Source organism: Oreochromis niloticus, linkage group LG7 (genome assembly GCF_001858045.2).
Source record: "Oreochromis niloticus isolate F11D_XX linkage group LG7, O_niloticus_UMD_NMBU, whole genome shotgun sequence".
NCBI lineage: Eukaryota > Metazoa > Chordata > Actinopteri > Cichliformes > Cichlidae > Oreochromis > Oreochromis niloticus.
In genome coordinates, this window is record NC_031972.2 from 38,502,114 (window position 1) to 38,525,809 (window position 23,696).

The window sequence follows — 23,696 nt, forward strand, 5'->3', positions numbered from 1 at the left end:
TAGCACAGAACATTTTGAGTTCTTGGCTTCCACGACTGTGGAACTAACTTATTGTCCATCCTTTCTGTTCAGGGGTGGATGTGGCTATAAAGGTAGAGCAGGTCATCTACCAATTATAAGGTTGATAACCCTAACCCTGGCAAAGTATTCTTGGGCAAGATACTAAAAATGAGTTGCTCCCAATTAATTCATCGTAGTGTGAATGTTAGATATAAAGAACCTATGCCTTGTAGTATTGAGTGCTGAAGCAGAATAGAAAAGTTCTGACTCTTTGCCAGCCTGGCTCTAGCACTGAAAAGAAACCTGGGGATGTTCTTATTTTCTTCTCTCAGTGATGAATAGTAAGATCGCCTAGCTTCATGGAGGGTTTTTTTTTGTAGTACAACAATTTGTTCCAAGTCAAATGCAGGTCTTAAAACGCCTGGCTTACTTGTTATCTGCTTTAAGGCATTTGTGAAATATACCAGAGATTCAAGTACTTCTGATTTGAAGCTTTCTGTTTTTAGGGAAGCCACAGAATCCAGAGATGTATACAGTGAGTATGGATGATCAGGAGAGACATGCACATCGAAATAAAGAATTTTATTCAAAAGTGAATTTGTGCAATGAAATACTAAAAAGTAAATTAATTTACAACCTGTTTTCTTAATTTTGTTTTTAGGAGAGTTAATTTTAAGAGAGCTAATATTGAGCCTAAATAATCTTTCTTGAACTCTTCTTAAAAAGGTCTCAGAAGTGCAAAGCTATCGGCGCAAACAGCAGTGCAGAATAATCCTCTCACAGTGCACCTTACATCACACTGCATGGATAATTTGCGTTGCTTTTTCTCCAAGGACCAAATGAGTCGTGGAAATGCTAAAGGGAGAAGCTAATCCAGTAGCTAAAATTCTTATAAAAAGTGGCTTGTAATAAGAATTGACACTCAGATATTAATCAATAGTAAAAAGTAATATAACATTATGATAGTCATTTGCAACAAGATCGATAACAACTGCGCTGCCTTTGCATCGTCCAGCTGACACACAACTTCACATAGCACTGCTGCAGACATACACAGAGGCACACAGGTCTCACCCTGATAGCAGAGAAGCTAGAATGAAAGATTGCTGCCACTCTTCTTCCTCTTCAGCCTGTTTCTAGAATTCTGAGTTGCAGGTTCATATAAACTAACATACCCATTGTAGTATAACCAGGTCCTTATCTCAAATTAAATCAGTATATTGATATTGATCAATTATTAAACTGTTTACTTACAGGGACTTAGAAGAGAGAGACTTACTGTTTATTGTTGGGGTGTTATATTTTTTCATTTTTGAGAAGTGGTGTAGAAAACGTGTAATATGTTTTTTACACAGCATTCCAACTTTTTCAGAATTGGAGTGTTGTAGATTTACAGTTGAGATTTCAAAAGCACTACTGAATGGCTGACACACTATAGTTCAATACATAGGGAATGACTGGACAGTGGTTTCTTCCTGACTATAGGTAGCACCCTATACAACCTGTCTGATCAATGGTATTTACTGGGACCCCCACACTCCTCGACTCCTCAGGCGACTGGACGCTCAGATGCTCATAAGACCACAAAAATCCTCATCTGCAGACAACGAGGGATCACCAAAGCTTCCTCACAAGTAAGAACACAGCACCGGAAAATCACAAATAAAAGGCTGAAAATCATTTTCTATCGAATGGATAAAAGTACTGTGGTGGTAGCTACTGCATCTCAACAGTGATTGCATGTTTATCTTTTAGGGATGTTCCTGGTGACTAATTTCTAAGTCGACTAAATGAGAAAAACTAAATTTAACTGACCAACTGGTCTAAGACTAAGAAACACTCAGGGTTAAAGTTAAATTTGAGAACCGTTTAATGAAAAACGATAACAAAGGCATTTCAAACCAGTTATCACAGTCACAAAGAAGAAAAACGTCTTGATGTTCAATCATCCAGGTAAGGAAATCTCAAAAAAATTCATCTGGACGTAGCGTTTTCAGTGGGAGAAATGTTTCGTCAATCACCCAAGTGACTTCTTCAGTCTCAGCTGACTGACGTGGTGTTTAGAGAAAATGTGTCTCAGCTGTTCCAATACTCCTGACAGATAAGAAATCACTAAGGGTTTTTGCTTAGGCAGCAGTTGGTCCACAGTTAATGTGATCAGTGAATTGTGGTATGTCCTGAGATTTGATTTTCACCCAGGTGTGATCCACATACCTTTACCTTTTTGTTAGATCCCAGCTGGACTATTGTAACTCCTTATGTGTTGGAGTTAGTTGGACCTGCCATGCAAGACTGGAGTTGGTCCAGAATGCTGCAGCTCGTCTTCTGATGTGAACTAAAAGACATGAACGTATTTCACCAGTACTTGCCTCTCTTCACTGGCTCCCTGTTCACTTCAGAATTGATTTAAAAATTTTATTGTTGACTTAAAAAGCTCATAATGGACAGGCTACTGGGTATTTGTCTGACCTCTTGCAGCCTTATGCGCCCTCTAGATCTCTTAGATCAAATGATCTTTTGCTTTTAGCCATACCAAGGTCCAGGCTAGTTCACAGAGGCAATCGAGCATTTGGGCTCGTAGCGCATAAACCGTGGAACAATCTTCCCCTACAGATCACACATCTAAAACACATTTGTGTTCACTGGCATTTAATACAGTATGAGAGTTATTTGGTATTTGGCACTAATATTATGAGTTATAAGTTATTTGGTACTATTTATTTTGTATTTCTGTTCAGCATTTTGGTCAACATTGCTGTTCAATTAAATGTGCTATATAAATAAAAATGATAACGAAATGATAACGATACCTGAACCAGTGACTTGGTGGTGTTCCAGGGTAGGATAACAGAGCACTCTTTTTCACTTCTTCCATGCAAAAGTTGGCTACAATGGGTAAAACTGGGGAACCAAAGGCCCACCCATGTTTTTGCCTGTAGTACTAACCATTGTATGTGAAATATGTGGAATGAAGACAGAGTTCCAAGAGCAAACACACTCTCGGTGCTGAGAGTGGCCCTGTTGCTGAGGTCGGGGTCATCCTGTAATCTCTTATGAACTACCTCCAGTGCTTCAGTGACTGGAACACAAATGAGACAGATGTAACATCATACGGGACCATTGTATCATTGGAACTAAATAATAAAAATACATAATATAGAAATAAAAACCAATTACAAGAAAAAATAAAATAAATAAATAGATTAAAAAATGACATCCGGTCAATAGTATTGTCTTGTTCTAATTGCTTCAGACAACCCTCTTCCTGTAACCACTTCCTGGTCTCGTTTCAAGTATTTTTGTAACTGAGCAGCAACAAAATTTTCTCATGATAGTTTCTTGTTTAGCAAAACCGTGTACCTACCCTGCCAGAAGGATGATGATGTTGTTGTCTTTGATCAGTGATTGTTGATCAATGGTCATGACAATTTGTATATTAATGATCAAGAAACTGACCTCATTGTTTTTCAGTGGTGCTAGTTTCAGTCATTATGCAAATGTGCTGTTTATAAGGTTGGGGAAACCTGCAGTCAGCTGAGACTGAAGAAGTCATGTGGATGAGTGATGAAACGTTTTTTGCCACTGAAAACGCTACGTCTCGATGAACTCAACCAACTTTTTGAGATGTTAAATATGAGAATAAATATGAAAACATGTTACTACAAAAGATGTTCACGTATTACTAAAATATGACAAAATAACATCTGAAAAACAAAAACTCTGACTGAATGCAATATGAATGATTATAATTATGAAAATTCATGACATCCCATGACATCTTCAATAAAATTAAAATCTAAAACAATAAAACAAATCATCCAGCCATTTTATTCTGCGTATCTAAAGTTGGCAGGGGCAGCCCGCTTATCTGAGGAAACATCAAACCTTTCCTAGGCCAGCCAATAGATCTCCTCAGCGTTACCCGGGTCTATGCTGGGGCCTCCTCCCTGTAGGACGTGCCCGGTTGGATCACCTTACCCCACAGCCTGCTATCCCCTCATAAGTGTCTTCTCTTCTGTCTTCCTGCAGGCTGCTGGCCATCTGCGACATATCTGCTGACACTGGAGGCTCTATAGGGTTCATGAATGAATGCACCACCATTGATAAGCCTTTCTGCATGTATGACGCTGACCAGCATATTGATCATGACAGGTATAGAGCAAACGGTTCATGTTTTGCCTTTGTGCCAGCATCAACTGGATATTTCTGTTTGGATCAGGGTTTCAGGATTGAGTCAGGATTGATTTCCGTATATTCTTCTGTCCAGCTTGGTTCATTAACATAACTCATCATGCGTATCCTGCTTGACCTCTGTGTGAGGAATGTTGGAGTCATTTTTGACCAGGATAGCTCCTTCAATGCACATATTATCCAAATGTGTAGGACTGTTTACTTGCATTTGGACATGGATAAAACATGCAAACATCCTATCTCAGAGTGATGTAGAAAAACTGGTTCATGCATTTATTACTTGAGTTGGCTTAAATATTGTATTATTATCAGGTTGTTCTAAAAACTCCTTTCTTATCTTGTCTGAAAGACCTCATATTTATTTATTTTATTTAATCAGGGATCTCTTGAGATTAGCATCGAGAGAGACTTGGCCAGGAAGGCACAATATTACGGTGTTACAAGTTAAAAATCAAATACAACACCAAAACAAGTACATTACAAAGTCCAGTTTATGAATAACAGTCTTTAGTTACAACAGTCTTTATTAGTGCTCTGAATAGAGCAGGGCGATATGACCAAAAATATTTATCACGATATACATTTGAAAATTTGCGATAACGATATAACTGACGATATAATTGACACTAGACAAAATACTTTACAACTCCACAACTTTATTAGTGCAAAAAACCCCATCAATGTATTTTCACTTAAACAAGCAGCTGTTTTTTTATGTGCAATAAAGTTATATAAAAATGTAACAGTGCAAATGCAAATTCCTTGCTGACAGTTTAACCAAAAGGCATTTCCAGTGGAAACTGTCCGACATATCCTCAGCATAACCATGTATAATATCCACAAAACTTAAAAAGAGGTCATACACACACAATACGGTAATATTATGTTGAAGCACAGTACGTATCACTCCGCGAGGCTCCTGCCTACGATAGCCGTAATGCTCCGACAATCCATCAAGCTGTGTGGCTTCGTAGCTTAGCAAAGTCGTACTAAAACATTTGACAGATTTTCGAGCGCCGTGTACCACATAAAATCGTTTCGAGGTCAGTAAACACAACCAGAATTCATACATAAGGCACGCGGGATTATAAGGGGCACTGTCGATTTTCAGAAAAATCAAAGGATTGATTTTAAGTGTGCCGTATTTTCCAAACAACACGGTAATAACGACGGCCCGCTAGCATGCGCTACCAAAAATAGTGCTTTGTTGTGTATCTGACGGACGAAAGTTAAACCAGTTCCACACCACTGAAGTTGCAGCATTTTTACAAACCAGTTCTGGTTCATCCGTTTCATTTAACGATCCACTTTCGCTCTTCTCATTCTGCGTCGCCGCCATGTGCGTATGTAAACATAGGCACTGCGCAGGCGCGTTTTACCCATATTCTATCGCGATATTTCATTTTCCTATTGTTGCCCAACATTATACCGGTATTACCGTGAACGGTATGATATAGCCCAGCCCTAGCTCTGAACTTTCCCAGGGAGACAAAGACAAGCAGCTGCTGGCTATTTATATTTTACTCCTGCACAGTTGGTCTAGATCACCCATAATTTCTTTGTACATTGACAATAAAGGGCTGTTCTGTTCTGTTCTATTAAAGTGCTCTGAAGGGTTTTCCATGAACAAGGTGCAAAATAAGAGACCGCAAATCACAGCAGCTGTTTAAAGGGATTAAGAGGTCACATAGCTGCAGGCTTTGTACATAAAAATATACCAGTGCAGTTGTCTTCTTAAACTTAATGAAGGCCAAGAACAGTACCATGTCACCTGATTTCAGTTCAATTCAATTCAATTTTAGTTATACAGCATCAAATCACAACAACAGTCACCTCAGGATGCTTTATTTTGTAAGGTAGGGTCGACCATAATATACAATAGAAAAAAACCCCAACAATCATATGACCCCCTATGAGCAAGCACTTTGGCGACAGGAAGAAACCTGCAGCAGAACCAGGCAGTTGAGCACTTTGCACTTTGCTTACTTGTGCTTCCTTGGGTGTGTAAAAGTAGATCTGGAGGCAAAGCCTTCAACTTTCAGACTTTATTTTCTTTGGAACCAGCTCCTGGTTTGGATTCAGGAGACAAACTCAGGAGCACTTTATAATACAACATGTGACATGTTTGTACAGGAAGTAATGAAATAATTACACTTTAAATAAATTTAAGTCCTATGTAAGTGATTTTAAGTACAGCGTAAGTAATTTTAAGTACTCTGTAATTTCATTGTAATTTTTCAGAAAAACAAACAGTAATTACCCTTCTTACAACATAAGTACCCTGTGCCATATTATAGCATATTATTGCAAGTAATCTTGTTTAACTTCCAGGTATTTTACAGGAAAAGACACATACATTTCACTGTAAGTAATTTGAAGTACAACATAATGTCATGGTAATATCCAGGGAAAATACAAACAATACGTCACAAGTTCGCTGTACTTTACATGGTACAGTAATAGACCAAGATTTGAAGTCACATCATTAAGTGTGAATGTAATTGTCATTTAAAATGGTAACATCCAATAACATCAATCAGTCCTTTTCCTTATGCAGTTTACTAAAATAAAGCAACACCTCAAAGAAAATAAATGTAAAGCTAGGAGATTGTGTGTTAAAAACAAAACAATGAAGTGACTGCTATGTGGTATACTTTTTTGAAAAGATGATTAGGGGAGAAAATGCTTGTCATGTATGTCACATGTAAAAATGAAAACAAAAAAGTTTGTCCTCCAAATTGCTCAACCTGAGCTGTCCACTTATTTCAAACCCTTTCTAGTCTGGTCACTTCTAAGAAAAATCTAAACTCTTCAGCTCCGCCACCTTCAGGTTGGCCTCCTGATAACATCAAAAACAAACATCCCATCTTTCTTGTTGTGCTCTTTCCCGACATGAAGCTATACTGTTGCTCACAGCTCGCTTCCACCCTCTCAATACATTCTTCACGTCAGTGCATTTACATCTCTATCTCTTTATCACATTAACCTGCTTCACATTCTTTCCAGCACAACCTGTCTTTTGAGCCAAATGCCTAATGTTTTTCCATAAATTACCATGAAATTACGCAGCATTTAAAATGACTCACGCTGGACTTACAGTGTGATTTTAAAATTACTTGCAATGTAATGTGTGTTCTTTCTTGTAAAGTATCCAGAATTTCAAGCAAAGTACCCGAAAATTACATTTTATTACAGGGATTATAAAGTGCTATCAAAGTTAGAATAAAACTTTTGTCTTTTTGATAAAGCCTTTAGTTAGGGTGGATCAGGTAGCTCTCCCTTAGTTAGTCTGCAGTAGGTGTAGGCTGCTGGAGGCTTCCCATGAGCATTTCAACTTCACTCACTGCTTTTCAGTGTCTGCGTGTTTATACACCACTTTGTACTCAATCATTAGTTGTTATTAATCTCTGGTTCTCTTCCACAGTTTTTCTTTTATCCTGTCACCCTCCCCTCAGCCTCAAGCAGTCGTGGCAGATACCTTCTCCCTGAGCCTGGTTCTGCTGGAGGTTTCTTCCTCTTAAAAGGGAGTTTTTCCTTCCCACTGTCGCCAAGTGCTTGCTCATTTGTGATTGTTTGATTGTAGGCATTTTTTCTTAATTATTATATATCTTACCCTATAAAGTACATTGAGTGTGCTCTGATTTGGCAATGCATAAATAAATAAATTGAGCTGTCAATGTGGTAGACAAGACATCACTATGTGTGTCAACCTTGGAAAGCATAAACGATGTCACTGACTCAGCAGACTGATTTTCTCCAGGCAGATCATTTAGTAGTGTTGGGGCCATCATTGCAAGAAATCTGCTCCCTTTAGCGCCTTGAAACAACTGTTGTTGTGATTTGGTGCTATCTAAATAAAATGAAATTGAAATGTAATTTAATTTAGTGTTTTAACCTTCAAATTTTTTTTTAAATGATTAAAAGCATAATTGCATTACCAAAATATGAAGGTGTAGCAAGTGTAAAATTGTAGATTTTAAATCTTTCATAGCGATAGACATAGAATTTAAATGCTGTAGACTTGTCTGAGAGCCCAATATAACTGCAAAGATGAACAGGTAAATAAAGAAAACAACAACAAATTTTGTCTTACAGTGGTTTTACAATTAAGCAATACAAGTTAATACACAAAAAAATAGACTCTTACTTTATGTTTTATGTTTCTAAATGTTCCAAAGTTCAAAGTTGACTCCAGTATGTCCAGGGGTTTTGCTTCCATATGGAAAGGGGCCCACTCAAAAGCATTGTCTTTCTGAAATAAGCAAGGCCTTCCCTGAAAACGGTGTCTTCTGGATATGTCGTCTCTCTAAAATTGCTACATACATTTCAGCACTGATGTTGCCTTTCCAGATGTGCAACCAATAACAGAATCATGCCTGTTTTTAATATAATGCAGCCTGATGCTGATGAGCTCACAGGCATCCAGTACTGTTTTTTCAGCCTTGTGTATGATTATATTATGTAGATGATGAGATATTTAAAGTCTTCACAATTTTACATTGAGGAACATTATTCTGAAATTCTTCCACGATTTGTAGAAGCTGTTTTTTGTGCATTGGTGAACCTCTGCCCATCTTTACTTGTTAATCTAGTAAGATTAACATTTTTATACTCTCCTCATGTTACAGATCTATTGACAATCAACCTAAATAGTCTCAAAGCTGTTTCTTTTTAGTGCTGCTTGCTTTTTCAGCCTTTTGTTGTCCCCTCCTAACTTTTTGAGACTGACATCAAATTTTATACGTGCTACTTTTTTAATGAAAGAGTAAAATGCCTGAATTTTGACATTTGATTTGATTTTATTTGTGGTTCCGGCAGTGTGGAGGGAAACGGGATTCTCATGTGCTCCATTGACAACCTTCCTGCTCAGCTGCCAATTGAAGCCACAGAGTATTTTGGTGACCGGCTCTTCCCCTACATCTGGGAGATGGTAAGACGTCTGGTTTTAGGTGTAGTGACAGCAGGTAATGATGATGCCACCAATTTTGCAGTGCATTTGGTGGTGTTTTCTGATCGAGTATGGGAGAGGGCTGTGACATGTTTCACTATGTGAAACATGGGTTTCCTTTTTTTTGAGTAAATTATATGTCATTACCAGCTACCTTCAGATGCAACCAGACCACTGGACGAAGAAGAATTTAGCCCACAAGTCAGAGATGTAAGTAGTGAAATGTTGGTCGAGAGAAGTATCTCACTTTATTTGTTACAAAGGCATGATGCTATTTTTAGTTGAGTGTTTTACTTCATTTTCTAATTCAGTATTTTGGTTGATAACATACATTTATTTATTTGGGTTAGATATGTGTATGTAACGGATATTTATTTGACTCTTTCTGCAAATAAGTGAAATTGATGTCTTTTTGAATTTGGATGTTCTGATTTATTCCTAAAGGCTGTCATCACATCTAACGGAAAACTTACTCCAAAGTTTGAATACATTGAAAAACTTAGAGAAAGAAGGTAAGTCTTCAGACAGGAACTGTGAATATGTAAGTTTGTTTGTTTGTTATATTTGCATTTGAATGCTTCTTTTGAATGTAATTCTTATTTTAAATGTTCATCAAACCTGTTAAAACATTCTATGAGTAAAGATACATTGTCTAACGATTACAGGAAAGATGCAATAGCTCACCAGCTCTGAATTTCTAAATTGTAGAGCTTGTTAACCTCAGTTATTAACTTGGTTTCTAGTGTGCCGTTTCTGCTGTTGCATTCATTAAGTAATCCTTTCCTAGAATTGTCATTTGTGAAGTTTGAGGATCTTTGTTCATAGTAACTAACCATTACTATGTGGTTGTTCCTGCACAGTTCTGCCTTCTGGTGTCTGCTGTGCCTGCATTAACACCTTACTTAGCTAGCATGCTAAATAGGCCATCTCTGCTAACCAACTCCAGAAGCTGGAATATGCACTCACAAAGCGGTAGACATATCTTTTCTTCTCTTTTACACTAAAAACCCAATCACTCATTATGCTGAGTCTTTCTGTCTTGTTTTGTCTGGTGTCAACATGCAGTTTTTTTGAGGTGTAATCAGATGTAAGATCTAATCAGATATAATCAATACCAGTTTTACTAATGTGCATTAATAAAAGCTGGGACAAAGACTGGAGGCAGGATATAACTGCTAGAATTCCGCTGTTGACAGAGAATAAACTCTACTTAACAAAACAGACCTTGACTGCACTTAGGAGTTTCTTGGAGATGATTTATCTTGGAAAAACACAAAAACATTTTCTCAAGTGTCTTCAAGTAAATGAGTACAAATAACATAATAACATAAAACGGTTCATTGCTTATGACTTTATGGAAAAAGACAGCATTCAAATAACATCAGATTTTTGGGTTTTCTCCCTTTTCTCTACATCAGCATTGTCTGAAAATAGTACTGGAATATTTTTTGTCTTATATGCTACATTAAGTAAATTTGAAGACTAACATTGAGGACAGGTTTACTTGTTTATGTTAGCATCTACTTTACATGCCCAGGCCACAAATCTAGCTATTTAATATTGCATGTTCTTATTGTTACATGTCAGATCTGCAGTTAACTTATGGCAGCTTATTAGCAAACTGTGGGTGTAGATAGTCACTTACAAATGTAAAATGTTTTGAAGCTTAGACTTGTAAGTAAACATGCCCTGTGATCTAATGCTTTTTCTAGTACCAAAGTCACAGAAGTCAATTCAGTCTGGCTTTGTATAAAGGAGATTTCTCAAAAATGTGAAAATACAACCATTTGCACATTTAGCATTCTTCATCTGTGAAATCACATTGATAGCATATAGGGCTGGGCTATATCATACCATTCACGGTAATACCGGTATAATGTTGGGCAACGATAGAAAAATGAAATATCGCGATAGAATATGGGTAAAACGCGCCTGCGCACTGCCTTTGTTTACATACGCACATACATGGCGGCGACGCAGAATGAGAAGAGCTAAAGTGGATCGTTAAATGAAACGGATGAACCAGAACTGGTTTGTAAAAATGCTGCAACTTCAGTGGTGTGGAACTGGTTTAGCTTTCGTCCGTCAGATACACAACAAAGCACTATTTTTGGTAGAGCATGCTAGCGGGCCGTCGTTATTACCGTGTTGTTTGGAAAATACGGCACACTTAAAATCAATCCTTTGATTTTTCTGAAAATCGACAGTGCCCCTTATAATCCCGTGTGCCTTATGTATGAATTCTGGTTGTGTTTACTGACCTCGAAACGATTTTATGTGGTACACGGCGCTCGAAAATCTGTCAAATGTTTTAGTACGACTTTGCTAAGCTACGAAGCCACACAGCTTGATGGATTGTCGGAGCATTACAGCTATCGTAGGCAGGAGGCTGGCGGAGTGATACGTACTGTGCTTCAACATAATATTACCGTATTGTGTGTGTATGACCTCTTTTTAAGTTTTGTGGATATTATACATGGTTATGCTGAGGATATGTCGGACAGTTTCCACTGGAAATGCCTTTTGGTTAAACTGTCAGCAAGGAATTTGCACTGTTACATTTTTATATAACTTTATCGCACATAAAAAAACAGCTGCTTGTTTAAGTGAAAATACATTGATGGGGTTTTTTTGCACTAATAAAGTTGTGGAGTTGTAAAGTATTTTGTCTAGTGTCAATTATATCGTCAGTTATATCGTTATTGCAAATTTTCAAATGTATATAGTGATAAATATTTTTGGTCATATCGCCCTGCTCTAATAGTATATAGCATTTAGGAATGGTTTTAAATCTGCTTTAATGATTTTCTCAGGTCTGTTGATTATTTGTAATTGATTTATTTGTAATTACATCTTCACAAGAGTTGTATTTACAAATATTTGAATGTGTTTGTTGGATCTATTGACAGATCTATGACTTTATAACATTTAACCAATTAATATTTTTATTAATCATTAACAATCAGACGGTATGCATTTTATTTTCTTGAAGGCTCTATTAACAGCTTGCTTGAAGAGATCTCATCCTCTTCACCATCCTTAGTGAATCCATGGTCACCAAAGCCTTCCATTTGCTCATATTTAGGCCAGCTCTAAGACCTGATGAGTTTTTTTTCTTAACTGATCCTAAGTATAATTTTTCGAGACAAGCCATGCCATCAAATTTTTAATCCTTTTGACTGAGTTTGGCTCCTTAAGATATGTAAACTTAGGGGGTAATCCTCCTGAGTGAATGTCTGCCTTTTCTTTTTTAATTAAGAATACAAGTGCCAGGCAGACCTTTAGTCAGTCCCGCTGTGGCTAGTGCATTTGTGCAATGCGCCTTCCAATTAGGCCAGCGATAACAAGCCCACGGGTTTGACTCCTAGGGGATTTGAGGGGGGTGATGGGATCTTAATCCCACAGGTCACTCTGGGTGCCTCAATCATCCAATAATATTGGTGGTAGTACTGGTGTAATGTTGAGGTGATCCTGCCTGCAAAATCACAAACTGAATTTCTTACTGAATCTAGCAGATATTTTAAGAAGGATATATAATTTAATTAAACGTCTTCCTGCTCTGGTTTTTCAGAGCGTGGCTTTCATTGTCACGTTGTTTAATCACAAGTCACTACTTTTATGATGCCAAAAAACCCCCCAAATACATAAAAAGGAATATACATAGTAATATTTAAATGAGGAATTCTCACAGGTTACCTGGCTTTTTAAATCTTACTAACAGTTAATGTATTGTATATTATGGATTACAATATAATGTACTATAACTGCTACTTTCTGATATTTTTATTATTTACTTCCAGTTTAAACAAAAACACACTGCCTGACAAGAAAAGTACCAACCTAGATTTAACTAAACAAATCAGAGAATTATTGCTATGATTGATTGGTTTTAATTGGGCTATTGAACCCTAAATAATACGGTGCTTCTCATTAAACAATCACAATGGAAAACATACATCCTGTGATTGTGGAAATGTCTTACTCCATTTAGAAAGATCAAATCATTGGCCTGCATTAAGCAAAGGTTGAGGAGAAGCACTGGTGGCCACCAAGATTTTTAACTATTTTTTCCCGCGTTTCACCCACTTTCTCCACTGCTAGTCTTCCTCTTGTCTTGATTTAGTCCAATTCGTCATCAGTCATACAGTTTTCTCCCTATTGCTGCCATTTTGATTTTGTACACACTGTATTGTAAATAACCAAGACATTGATTCAAACCTTTCTACACATTAGTTATTAACTTATTTATTAAAAGACAAAGACAGATGTATCCCAGATCTAATGATATATCCCAGATATCTCGGATATATCATTAGAAAATCTCTTAAATAAGCATAAGTATATTGAACTGCATTCTTTACATATATGGGAAGCTATGAAGAATTTTTTAAATGTTAAATGGATTATTTAAAACAAACCAAAACAACAGTGGTGAAATTGTCCTTCGTAACTTTTTTCAGTGTAAAAAATAAAACACGAAATAATGTTTTACATTTGAAGGGGAAGAAAAAGAAACTTTTAACTGAATGCAAGATGAGATATTTTTGTATTGACAGCTTCGTCATCTAAAACTTTTATTTGTTGCTTTAAATGTTTCGACCAGAAAACCTGTAATTTGTGTTGTTCCCATCAAATCATACAGTTTTAAGGATCAGATGGAAACATTAACAGATGAATGATGAAGGAATCAGAGTGTCATCAACTGCATCTCTGGTGTTCCTTTTTTATTTGCAACAAATATCCATATCCTCCCTTTCTGAAATTTGACTTTCTGAAATTTGATCAAAAACAAATTGATTATAAAGTGTTACTTTCTTAAATTTGAGTTTAAATCTAGGTATGCTGTGCTTCAGTTTTTGAAATCTCATGTTTTAGGTACTGAACTCAAATCTGTGGAGTTCAGTGTGTAACTTTCCCACTTGGAGCCTCAGGAATTGAAATGCTGTCATGCTTTACCATAATAACCCAACCTGTCTGATGTCCTTCAGGGAGAAAGCTCAGATCATGAAGAAGGCCGGCATGAAGCGAGTTCTGCTGTTGGGTTCAGGATATGTGTCTGGGCCTGTTGTGGAGTATCTGACCCGTGATCAGGGCACCCAGGTCACTGTGGGTGAGTTTGGCTGTTAAACTTTATTAAGACTGAAATGTCCTGGGCTTTTGAGGCATTAAAATTCATCTCAGAGTCTTTATTATCAAGTTTATCATTTTCAGATAAATAATGAAACCAAAGGTCAATATTTAATATGTTTATTAAGGGTTAGTTTGGTCTGTTTGAAAGAATTATGAGAAGTGAGTGATTTGTATAGCCAATCTAATGGACGCATCACAACCTTGAACAGTGTTAGTGTTTACTCAACTCTGCCAAAGGGTAGCTGTAAGCAGTGCAGGTTACTGACTGACCATGTTTTCTCTCTTAACATAGCTGTATGTACTTCTACTGAGATTAAATTGTTTTGGGGCTTTGGAGATCAACAGAGTGAAATCATTGCATCAGTATACTGGTGTCAACCAGTAAACTTCATACTGGTTAGCCTGTTAGATTTCTGTTGCCATGTTGGACCCCCACAAGACTTATTTCTGCAGTTTGGCGGAGAGTCAGAGAACTTTCCCTGCTTTTTATTTGAAATACTTTCATCTTTAAGCTTAACTGAGACTTATTCCTTTAGCTGAGGAAGTTCACTTAGATGTACATTTACAGTTTATCATAAATCATATTGTTTCATCTCCAGGAAAATTGATAAAACACTTCTAACACTACCCTTAAAGTATAAATCTTACCATTGGGGTTTTTGTCCAAGTTAGGACTTTACGTATCTTGGCATTATTATTATAATAATGAGTGTCATTGACTGTATCTAGAAGATGGATATATTCTGGGTAGATTGGGTAGCACAGTGCATCACGTTAACTGAGCTAACATATAAATAAAGCTAAAACCCTGAGCCACAATATTCATGAGATAATTGCATTAAAATGCCCTAGATTACAAAGACACCACAAACTTGGTCCAAGAGTCCAGCTGAGTGGCTTACATTAACAGTTATAAGCACAGTAAAGAGTACATGACTTTAAGTCTAAAAAAACTGAAACTGAGAAAGTTGACAAAGACCATAAAAATATGTGTCACAGTGGTTATTGTTTCTTTGTTTGCGTTTAGCATCGATTCTACTAAACCAGGCAGAGGAGCTGGCAGCCAGATACCCCAACACCATCCCTGTCATGCTGGATGTCAGCAGCCAAGAAAGACACCTAGACTCTCTGGTCGGAGATCATGACTTGGTCATCAGGTACAGCGGCAGGACAGAAATAACATTGGTTGCAGTTATTAAGTAATGTGTAAAGTTGTAATGACTTTATTTATTCCAGATGAGTACTTTACCACAATATGTATGGAGATTTTATTAAAACATTCTTTTAAATTTTTTTAATCATTTCATCTCCAAAGTAATTTAATGGAGCCCAGTTATTTTTGGACTGTTCTACAATTTAACATTACATTATTAGATTAGACTAAAATATCAGTCCGCTTATACTTAAATCAACTCCTTCATCTTCTCCTCAGCTTGCTGCCTTACTCGTTCCATCCGCTCATCGCCAAACACTGTATAAAGAGGAAGGTGAACATGGTGACAGCCAGCTACCTTAGTCCTGCCATGAAGGAGTTGCAGAGCAGGTAATAATCAAGTCCACAGAAGCCTGTTAGGAATTCAGGATTGCTTTCAATAAATGTTTCATTATTATTTTCTTATTTGTACACATCATCCTCAGCAGTATTAATAAATTACTGTAAAACATATGTATAGGATTTGGGAAACACAAATGTATAGGCAAATGTTAGTCTTGTTTCTTGTTATTGTGTTACATAATTACTGCACTGGCTAAATGTTTGAAGATTATGAGATGAAAGCTGTGACTTTAAAGATTTAAACTTTAAATTTTATAATGAAAATGTCTTATTTTTCTTTTGATAAGAAAGTGAAATGCATAGCAAAAATAAAATGAAACAGAAAAGATCCCCTTTAGTATTATTAAGGAATATAGTCATGAAAAATGAAAATGCATATTTACATGTTGAATGCATTTGTGTGTATTAGTGCAGAAGAAGCAGGGATCACGATCGTGAATGAGATGGGACTGGACCCAGGCATCGACCACATGTTGGCCATGGAGTGTATCAACAAAGCCAAAGCTCAAAGCTGCACTGTGAGTCAACATTGCAACACTGAGATAGAAAATCTGGCATCTGCATGTGTGCCAGATAAACAGTGTTCAAACACACATGGACAGTCACACTGTGGCTCAACATGGAAAGGAAGTTTTATGTTTAACACATGCTGAGTTTCATACAGGTTCCAGTTCAAGCAGACAGACACAGGCTGACGTCGAGTTTTTAAACTGGAGTTTGTGTTTTTTCTTAGAAACTGGTAATGTAAACAAACAACTTGAACCCAATATTGTTCTGACAGACCGAACACTTTAAAACTAGACATAACTCAAGATTAATGATTCATGTCAGCTGATGTCATATCAAGTGGTTAACCTGATCAGACTTTGACAGATACATAATTGTCACTAACTTTATTAAGAACAACAGTAAACCTGCTTATTCATCCAATCATTCAGTCGGTCGGTATATAGTGGAAGCTGAATGTAACAGTCTTCCTTTAAGCACTGATTTGTCAAGTTTGTTTCCATGTATGATTTTTTAAGCATAAACTAAACAATTATGGATCACACAGTTTCACCTTGCCTGCATGTTTGGGTGCTGCTGAGACCATAGGGAAAAAAATATTGTTGTCTAATTGAAAATTGCCCACCTACTATTATTCCTTTAGAGTGGACCTATTATACTCATTTTAGTTTCATGTTTGTATTTTTGAACAGTGACTTTGCCTTATTCAGATTTTGAGACTAATCTTATTTCACTTAGGGGCAGCACTTGTCCAGTCTAAGTTTAACCACAGACTGAAATAGCAGTTTTAACTCATCTCTGTAACGCCATACTCCGTTTAAACTTTTCTTTTGTTTGGCAACTCCTTTTACAAAAAAGCACTGAAGAGCAGGCAGGTTGGGTTTCTTTGCGTACAGATAGACATTTGCTTGAGATAGCCCTGTAAGGATATCGTCTCTCTTTAACATCACAAAGACACAAGAATGCAAAAAACTAGAAGCTGAATATTTGGATCAGATTAAAGCCTGAACTATCAGATCAGAGGGATTACTTGGTACACTGATCAGGCATAACATTATTTCTTCTTCACTCGCTGTGTTTCTTTACCACTTTGCCTTTAATCACTAGTTATTATTAATCTCTTGCTCCCTTCCACAGCGTGTCTTTTGTTTTGTCTCCCTCCCTTAAATCCCAACTGCTCATGGCAGATGGCTAGACCCTCCTTGAGCCTAGTTCTGCTGGAGGTTTCTTCCAGTTAATATAAAGTTTTTTCTTCTTCCTGCCGCTAAGTACTTGCTAATAGGGTTTCATCTGATTGTTGGGGTTCTCCCTGCATAATTGTAGCTTCTTTACAATATAAAGCACCTTAAGGCAACTGTTATGATATATGAATAATATAATGTATTAAAAAATATGAATAAATTAGACTTGTTTGTCCAGCACATGCCACAGATTATTAAGATTGATTAGGTTGAGATTTGGGAAATTTGGAGATAAAGTCAACACCTCAAACTCGTTCTTGTCCTCCTTAAACCAATCCTGCTCCAAAAAGGCTACAGCTATTAAGGAATATTGTTTCGATTAGAGGGTGTACATGATCTGCAACTATGCTTAGGTAGGTGGTACGTTTCAAAGTAACATCCTCATCGATGGCAAGACCCAAGGTTTCCCAGCAGAACATTGCCCAAAACTTCTCACTGCTTCCGTGTCTTGCCTTCTTCCTTCCCGGTTTCAACGTACCCGATGAAAATGGAATTCATCAGACCAGGCCACCGTCTTTCATTATTCAGTTTCATTTTGTCCAGTTCTGATGCTCAGGTGCCCATTGTTGGCATTTTCCGAACTGGACAAGGCTCACCATAGACCCTGACTGGTCTGCAGCCATGCACCTCCATATGCAACAAACTGTGATGTACTTTGTATTCTGACACTCTAATCAGCAGTAACTTTTTCAGCAATTTGAGCTACAGTAGCTCGTCTGTTGGATCAAACACAACAGGCCAGCCTTCTCTCCTGATGTGTATCGGTGATCTTTGGCCGCCAGTGACCTGGTTGCTGGTTAACAACTATTCCTTCCTTGGACACTTTTGTTAGAAGTTTCTGTAAAAAATTACATTTGTTGGTATTATTATAAATACACTTTAGTGCATCCAGAGTATTTACAGTGCTTCGCTTATTTGACATTTTGTCATGTTACAGCCTTATTCAAAAAAAAAGATTAAATTCAATTAAAAAATTATTTTTTTTCCGACAGACATGAAGCTTAGCATTCAGGCCAAAGAGTTAAATCTTTGTTTCATTAGGCCAGAAAATGTTGTCTCTAATGGTCAGAGTCCTTCAGGTGCCTTTGGGAAAACTCCAGATGGGCCCTCATGTGCATTTTACTGAGTAGTGGCTTCCATTTGGTCACTCTACCATATACCACCTACTAGATATTTTAAGTACTTTCTGCATATGAACAGTAGCTTTAGCTGCATTTTTGTGTAACTGTCTGATCATTCTTTATAACACTGAATGCATTTCAGGTGGAGTCCTACAGCTCATTCTGTGGTGGTCTTCCTGCTCCTGAGTGCTCAGACAATCCTCTTCGTTACAAGTTCAGCTGGAGCCCGTATGGTGTCCTCCTCAACACTATCAGTCCTGCTATTTTCCTCAAAGACAACCAGGTATGGATGTCTCAAAAGACCATAAATTGTTAATATGTTTTTTTGATTATTTACTTTCAGTAAAGATAAGATTTTTTTTGTCTTTCTTTGAGGTGATAAATGTTCCACCTGGTGGCTCTCTGATGGATTCCACCACTCCAATGGATTTCTTTCCAGGTTTCAACCTTGAGGGATTTCCGAATCGTGACAGCACGAAATACGCTGAGCCGTACGGCATCCAGACAGCACACACGCTCATCAGAGGAACACTGCGTTTTAAGGTACAACACCCACAGACAAACTGAACATACAAATACAACTGCTATACAGAATTTATTATGCATAAGAAACAATTAAATTAAATATTAGATTATTATCATAATGTGTAATAATCTAATATTTTATTTATAATTATCTTTTATTATAAAAGGCATAAATAGTCTCTGTGTTGAAATGCATGGGTTTTGGACTCCACATTTTGACGCCTCAATGTTATCATTTTGCCACCTACCATGTTAGTTTTTCAAGACAGGAGTGACCAGAATAAGACACGAGGATGGAGTTATCAGTTAACAGTAACCAAACAAAGCCACATCGGCAATAAGTGCCCAGAACATTAAATCAAATCTCACTACAGATTTGGCAGTGGTACAAAATGATCTTTAAACTTAACTTGTACTACAGAAGTACAAGTCCTGCATTAATCATCAGCGTGGCCAATCAGTGTACAGCAACGGTATCACTATGATCTTGAGGTGCGCAAAATAGACATTTTTCTGTGTCCATGTAACTTTGCAAATATCCAGCACTCAGCAAAATATGTAACATAATCCCCTGATTAAACCTCAAACCTGAAGAAACCTAATTTATTTTAGCATCTTTTGGTCACCTCCGTTCCTGTTCTGTTTCTCAGGGTTTCTCGAAGGCCATGAATGGTTTCATTAAACTGGGTCTAATCAACAGCGATCCCAGTCCCATCCTGCAGCACACTTCATCACCAGTTTCATGGGTAAGAACCTCTTTTAGTGTTCAAAAGCATCCAAAGATGTGGGCGGAAAATAGTCAGTAAACATTGCACCCTGCTTCTTTCTGTCATTCAGTTTAATGAAACAAGCTGCTTTGAAGCTCTTGACTGTGGCAGTAGAGCCTATTACTGTTGCTGTTTATCAGCATCAAGGCTGCAGTGAGCCGGGGCACTCTGGCACTCATGAGAGTATACAGCAGATAATATTTGTCATCTGCTATCTGTTTGACAGGAAAAAGGAGCCTTAGTGCTCCGTGTTCGAGTTGTGTTTATCAGAAATCAAAAGCTGGTTGATGATGATTGATGTAACAAGAGTTTTCTCTGAAAACACTCAGAACTTTTTATCTGGAAAGACAATGCAAAGAGAACCAAATAAATAGCAGCCCACCTACAAAATGTAGCCCTGAAGTCTCATGAAACATTAATGCAATGCAGTGACTTGTTTCTCTTCTCTCTACAGAAAGAACTCCTCTGTCAGCAGATGGATTTATCTTCTTCTGTTTCCCAAAATGTCTTTGAACAAGCTGTGTATGAACACACAGGGCAGGATGACTTCAAGATGGACACTCTGAGATGGTGAGAAACCATCCTGAAGTAAAAAAGAAACATGCCTCTTTTAGTCACCTAAAGCTGTCTCTCTCCTATTGTGTTTTCAAGATTTTAACAGCCATGTCTCTCATAGTGTTCATGGGTCCTTTTAAAAAGTCTTCAGGTAACTCAGAAACTAAATCACTTTTCACTTTCAAGCCTTTCTGATATATAGAAATTGTCTTAAAAGGGAACAATTGTTTTTACCAACAGTAAAATAAAAATGTGAGGGACCTCGAGACTCTTGAACCCAGAAATGGCTGCCATGTATGTTAATATTTTTTTCAAACCAGGATTAGGCTCTATATACTACTGAGTCCAGTGGCCTTATAATCTAATTATTAAGTCTAATGATAACAAGGATCTATCCTGTGGTTGCAAAAACAAGTCTGGTCCAGTAGGACACAATAAGAAAACTGCACTTGGGCCTGGCCTCTGTGCACAACATTTTGCTGATTAATGTATGGGTCAGTCACTCATTTGGGGTTAAAATGAATAGTTTTGTAAATTTTATTCATTTTGAGCCTCGTATCTAGTGTATGATCACTGGCAAATAACTAGTAGTTTCACAGGCAGATCTATCCCTCACTCATTATATAGGGTTTCAAAACACGAAGATGGAGTCTTTAAAAGAGGACTTCATAAACCAGTGGGTGATGTCACAGCGCCTTTTATTGTTTGTACCAGCAGTTCATGTCAGACAACATTTTCACGGATCGGCCTTTAAGGTGTCAAGGATAAATACAACAAAATAAAATGATGTGACAAAGACAAACTGTGGTATTTTGTAAATATAATAATAACTAATTGTGTAACTTTATTAGCAGCATCTTCCTGAAATGCGCCAACAACATTGATAGTAACATCCTCTTCTCTGCCCCTTAATGTTCTCCGGTCGCTATGGTAACATGCAAATATTTCTTTCAAAATAAGACACAACTACAACACGGGAAAAGACTGAGTTAACGATAAAAACCCTGAAAACCATAAATTTCACACCCGAGCCACAACTCTCGCGGCTCAGTACCAAACGGCTCATGGCCCAGGGGTTGGGGACCGCTGGTTTATACCATCTATGGTTTACACTGAAGCTAAATGCATTGTTAAAACTCCCTTTATTCAATTTATTTGGCCAGTCTGAAACCATGAGAAGGTAAAAGCCTGTATCATATTGTCAGTGTGTGAGAGTTGGCACCTTGTCCTTATCAAGTCAGAAAGTGATTATCAAAAGTATAAAGATGAAGTGAAGCCTGAAACAATTTGAATTGTTTCGTCATTTGCAGGAAAGAAATGCTCCAAATCCTTTGCTACTATCCTGTACTACTTAAGCAGACATCCAAATATCTGGTATATTCTTTGGTGATTGATACTGCTCTTCTGAGTTTGCGTTGTCCCTATACACAGCACCCCAAGAGCAAGGCTATGCATCTTCTACACACTTTTCACTGCCTGCCTAACAAGTACGCCTGAAGTGGTGTAGTATGCACAATCATCAGTTTAAATTAGCTTTTCCAAGGGTCTCTTCAGACCAAGGATTCATGCTGTCATTGTTCTCACAGTGCTGGCAGTGAAGGCAAGAGGGTCACACTGGCATTGAAATGTAAATTCCTCTGATGGTAAAGTGAACTGTTGGAAACATTCCATCTGTGTTGTTAAAGGGTAAAAAGCAAGGCGCTTGCAGCTCACATTGAAAGACTTGTTGTTCATTTATTCAATTCACCAGCAACCCAGCCACAAAAAGCAAATGCTCATCTCTTTAGATGTAGCCAAGGACACGTGGGCTTCCGCTGCAGTGTGTGGGGTTATTAGGGCAGAGTAATTATCTTTCGAGCTCTAAGTATTGTTTTGTAATGGTTATGTTATTTTAATAACCATTTTTTTTATTTCTGCAGTTTAGGGATGCTTGGCGATGAGCTAGTGCCCCATGCAGAGAGCATTTTGGCTGCCCTTGCAAAACATTTGGAAACTAAACTTTCATTTGGTGAGCTCAACAATACCAGATTAGAAGAACGGGAATATTAAATGTGACACCAGGTGTAAAAAACTATTCTTTCTTGTCATCAGATAAGGGAGAAAGAGACATGATCGTTATGAGAAACGATGTGGGGATTCGCTATCCAACTGGGGAATTGGAGACCAAACACATCAGCCTGGTGGTGTATGGCGACCCCACCGGCTTCTCAGCCATGGCCAAGACTGTTGGATACCCATTAGCCATTGCTGCTCGGATGGTTCTTAACGGTTAGTGATTTCACTTTGCTTTCAAACTATGTTCAAACTAGATATAGTCACCAACTTTATTCACTGAATATTAGATAAATACTTGAGAGTATAATGTTACCGGCTCTGTATACTCACTCTGTAGGTGAAATCAGCACAAAGGGTCTGGTGGTTCCAATGGTGAAAGAGATCTACGAACCAGTGCTGGCCAGGCTGAAAGAGGAAGGACTACACTTCATTTCCAAAAGCACCCTGCAGGAGTAGAGCTACAACACCAAGGAGAGCAAATAACTGTGAATTCTAGTCTTGTCTACATTTCATTTCATAAATCGACCTTTAAACTCTTTAGACAGATTCTGGCTCACCTACCTGCTGTCATTCTGAGTTTATAATAATACTCTAACATGCCTACCCAGGAAGGTTGTTTGCTTCCTGATCTTTTCAATTCACAATAAAAATTTATCTGAAGCATTGTAGATTGTTTTGTTTACCTTGTTGTACCTTCTTGTGTGGGCAATCCTTTTTCCATTGCCAAATAATGCTCCCAGTACCATCTGATAAATCCAGCAATTTCTTTTATGTATGTGCATGTGTGCGGTTGTTACCTTGACAACTGTTCTTTCATTCCATTTCAGGCTTGGTGGAGGTGTTAAATTCAGTGCCAAGTGCCTTTATCCTGTATTCTTTCTAATGGCTGCCAGAGGGCAACTCCTCTTTTTGTGTGTGATTCTATTGAAGTCTAGAATTACCCTCATGTGACCTCAGCGAACACTTTACTGACTGATAACAGTCGGTAGTTATTGAAAGCAACATGAGGCAGATTTTAAAAATTTTGTCCCCCATTAGAGTCAAAAGACTAGTGGGAACTTTGTGTAGTGGTTAACACATTCAGCCTACACAAGAAAGATC

The 23,696-nt window shown here is 37.6% G+C and overlaps 1 protein-coding gene across 1 annotated transcript in view; it reads left to right on the plus strand.

The window, feature by feature from the left end:
• aass (aminoadipate-semialdehyde synthase) overlaps positions 1–23,263 on the plus strand; it is a 48,487-nt gene extending 25,224 nt beyond the window's left edge. Inside the window, exons 9-24 of the mRNA XM_005458361.3 lie at positions 1,486–1,634; positions 4,030–4,152; positions 9,010–9,121; positions 9,290–9,349; positions 9,584–9,651; positions 14,128–14,249; positions 15,297–15,426; positions 15,702–15,812; positions 16,234–16,342; positions 18,836–18,976; positions 19,069–19,236; positions 19,869–19,964; positions 20,440–20,555; positions 22,460–22,548; positions 22,632–22,808; positions 22,933–23,263. Of these exons, the coding sequence (XP_005458418.1) occupies positions 1,486–1,634; positions 4,030–4,152; positions 9,010–9,121; positions 9,290–9,349; positions 9,584–9,651; positions 14,128–14,249; positions 15,297–15,426; positions 15,702–15,812; positions 16,234–16,342; positions 18,836–18,976; positions 19,069–19,236; positions 19,869–19,964; positions 20,440–20,555; positions 22,460–22,548; positions 22,632–22,808; positions 22,933–23,051 (1,890 nt within the window). The 3' untranslated portion in view covers positions 23,052–23,263. The remainder of the gene's footprint in view (positions 1–1,485; positions 1,635–4,029; positions 4,153–9,009; positions 9,122–9,289; positions 9,350–9,583; positions 9,652–14,127; positions 14,250–15,296; positions 15,427–15,701; positions 15,813–16,233; positions 16,343–18,835; positions 18,977–19,068; positions 19,237–19,868; positions 19,965–20,439; positions 20,556–22,459; positions 22,549–22,631; positions 22,809–22,932) is intronic.
• Positions 23,264–23,696: the final 433 nt, after the last annotated feature.